Below are 3,405 nucleotides of genomic sequence, written 5' to 3'. Positions count from 1 at the left end.
ACTTAGAATTGTCTTGTGTACTAAACACTTTATGTGCTTTACAAACATTAATTCATTTAATTCTCTCAACAACCCATGAGATAGTTACTACCACTATCATCCTCATTTTGCAGATGAGGAAACTGAGGCACAAAGAAATTAAGTGCCTTACCCAAGGCAACTTGGGGACAGTAAGTGGTAGAGATTGTTTCTGAACCCAGGAGAACCTATGCTCTTAATCACTACATTATCCTCCACCCCCACCCTGAGTGAGCTTGTGTCCCCTGATTACAGCTTTGAATATATGGAGGGAGTGATTGAATAGGGGTACCTTCAGGCATTGGAAAAATGAAGAGAGTCAGACATCAGGGGTCTCTTGAATTGTTTATAGATATCATCCTTTATTAAATCCACAAAAGAAAGGACAGAAAGGAAAATGAAATCTCTACCTCTGGGAAGCTGAGTCATGAATTAATTTCTGTTGTGTAAGGTTTTGCATACATATGACACCCCTTGAGCCATTCAGATAAATCATGGCCAGAATAGTGCTGGCTCCAAGAATCCCTGGGAAATGAAGGGAGAGAGGGAGGATGAAGTGGACAGGATGATGGGGTGGTAGTGCCACTATCTCGGCTGCCCAGAGTCCAAGACATCCCCATGAGACTTACCAGGTATTCATACCATTTTGTGAGGACACTATCTGCTTGGCACACATGATGTCATCCAGAATATGGCGGTTGAACAGTTCTAGGAGGAAGAGAGGGATATAGTAATCTGGTGTATTGGGGACAGGGTGACAGTGTATGAAGGGACAAGGGGTTCTGGGTTTCTTGGGGCCTGAATAACTTCAACCACTATATTGCCTGATTTTAGATGACCTTGATTCACTTATTAGCTGGCTATGAATTACATCAACTGCCATGTTGACTGGTTCTGTACAACCTTAACTCATTGACTGATCCTGAGTGATTTTGACTGTCATGTTTGTTGGTTATGAATAACCTCAACCACCATATTGGCTGGTCCTGGACAACCTCAGACTCCATGTTGGCCAGTTCCAGATGACTTCAACTGTCATTTTGTGTGGTTATGAATGATCTCAACTGCAATGGCTGTTGGCTGGCTGGAAAGCCACTCCACTGCAAGGTTGGTCAGTCCTGGGGACTCTTCAAACACTATGTTGTCAGGTCCTGGATAACATCAACACCCATTTTTACTAGTTACAAGTGACCTCAGTTTCTATGTTGGCTAGTCCTGTTCAATTTCAGCTACCATGGTGCCTGGTCCTAGATGACATCAACTGCTATGGTGGCTAGACGAGGATGACCTTAACTGCCATTCTGACTAGTTAATGATCTCAACCACTATGTTGACTAGTCCTGGATAACCTCAGCCTTCAAGCTGGCAAGTCCTGGGTGATCTCTTCTGTCACTGTGGCAGGACTTGGACAACTTCAACCTCCACTTGGGCTGGTCCCAAATAACCACAGTCTCCATTTTGGCCTATCTTGGACAACCTCAAACACCATTTTGGCGAACCCTGAACAACTTCTACTGCTATTCAATTTTGTCCTCAACAATACCACACTCTTGTCTGAAAAATTCTCTCCTTTCTGCACAGAGGTACCTTGTTTCTGTTCCTACAGACAGATATCTGCTTCTTCCTTCAGGGTCTGGACAACCGCAACCCCAAATCAGGACAGTTTCCCCCTCCATTCCACTTGGAGCTAAGTGTATTGTTTCCTGAGTCCTAGAAAATGGCAGCCTCCATTCTAGGTGAGGTTTGGGAGCTCTGAGTCCTCCTTACCTAGACAACATCTCAGTGCAGTCTGGGTAAGGATACAGGCTGGTGTCTGTAACAGCCCAGGCAAGTCTGCTCCTTTCCCTATCATTTTTCTGCTTGTTACTCAAGGCTATGGCTTAGACAGTCTTGCCCTCTGCGTGTTGGGGAGTGAGGCCAGGCAGGGCTTCAAGGTGTCCTCAATGCTGCCTCACCATGACACTCCATGTGACAGAGGTTCTGGGTAGGTGTAACACCACTGTCACACCACCAGGTGGAGTTCAGCTGGAAAATGCCATATGCACTGCTGCCTTCAGGATTGTGGTCCATGAAGGAGGTGTCAAAGCCACTTTCATAGTGTGCCATGCACAGCACTGGGGCAGGGAGGGGGGAGGTAGCAGATGGGCATGGGTCTTGGTAATAGGGGAGAGGGTAGGATGAGGGAATGGGGCAGGGATGGGTTTGTTTGTTTGTTTGTTTGCTTTTTTGTTTTTTGGGTTTTTTTGCGGTACGCGGGCCTCTCACTGTTGTGGCCTCTCCCGTTGCAGAGCACAGGCTCCGGATGCGCAGGCTCAGCGGCCATGGCTCACGGGCCCAGCCGCTCTGCGGCATGTGGGATCCTCCCGGACCGGGGCACGAACCCGCATCCCCTGCATCGGTAGGTGGACTCTCAACCACTGCGCCACCAGGGAAGCCCCCAGGGATGGTTTTCATCTTAGTTGTTGGGGGTGAATTCTTGGTTTGGGGTTGATGTTGGTGATTCTGGTGAGATACCAGTAATGGTGGTGGTGATGGTATCCATGGTGATAACAGCAGTGATGACATGGATGGTAGTGATGGTGGTGTTAGTAGAGATGAGGGTAAATGGTTGTGAAGGCAATGATGATGAAACTAGAGTTAGTTAAAGTACTCATCGTAGTCAGAGGGTGACTGAGAGGATCATTCCCTAGCCTGGGAGGTAACAAATGGCAATGGGGGAGGGCTTGGGTCTGAGTGTGGTGGGCGGCTCGTGGCATGGGGTGACAAGTCTCACAGCCTCCAATGGTGTAGCCCTTGAAGCCATTGAGGCCCGCCTCCTCCAGCTTCATTGCCAGGTCGCAGCGTTGGAAGATCTTGGCATCCACAGTGGCAGGCATCAGCATGGCCAGGGTCACCACCATCGTGTCCCAGGCCTGCATTATGACATGCACAAGCCCTCCTACCTGACCCATTGCTTCAGACTCACCCTTCAGTGCTCAGAACTAAGGGTATGCTGGAATTTTGGGCTCTGTGAAGATCTAAGTGACAGATTCTGGAACAGAGAAGCCAGAGGGTTGGGCATCTCACCATCTTCCCCTGTGCTAGCTCTGTTAAAGACAGAAACAAAGAAAAAGAAAGATACTAATGTATACACAGAGGTGGAAGGAGACAAGGACAGGGAGAAACCCAGAGATATCAGAAAGGGATGCAGGGAGAGAGGGGCTTGGGACACAAAAAGGACAGACAGGTCCCAGGTACTAGACCTCACACTCAGCCCACATTCCCCTACATTCCTTAACACTGTCCCACTCTACTCCCATTAATCATGCTCTACCACTTGGTTACCTCCATTTCCACTCATTCTGCCCCTCATCACCTCCATTTCCCCCACTCTGCTGAGTAGTCAGC

The 3,405-nt window shown here is 48.3% G+C and overlaps 1 protein-coding gene across 1 annotated transcript; it reads right to left on the bottom strand.

Annotated features, from left to right (window-relative positions):
• Positions 1–443: 443 nt before the first annotated feature.
• On the bottom strand, positions 444–2,936 carry SPACA5B (sperm acrosome associated 5B; the record flags this gene model as incomplete). Its single annotated transcript, XM_082682042.1, has 4 exons — positions 444–543; positions 648–726; positions 1,974–2,132; positions 2,792–2,936. The coding sequence occupies 4 exons, from the start codon at positions 2,934–2,936 to the stop codon at positions 444–446; spliced, it is 483 nt and encodes a 160-aa protein (XP_082538168.1).
• Between the last annotated feature and the right edge of the window lie 469 nt (positions 2,937–3,405).

This window comes from Grampus griseus, assembly GCF_964374135.1.
Source record: "Grampus griseus genome assembly, chromosome: X".
In the NCBI taxonomy this organism is placed as follows: Eukaryota; Metazoa; Chordata; class Mammalia; order Artiodactyla; family Delphinidae; genus Grampus; species Grampus griseus.
This window is presented reverse-complemented; position numbering and strand designations above follow the sequence as displayed.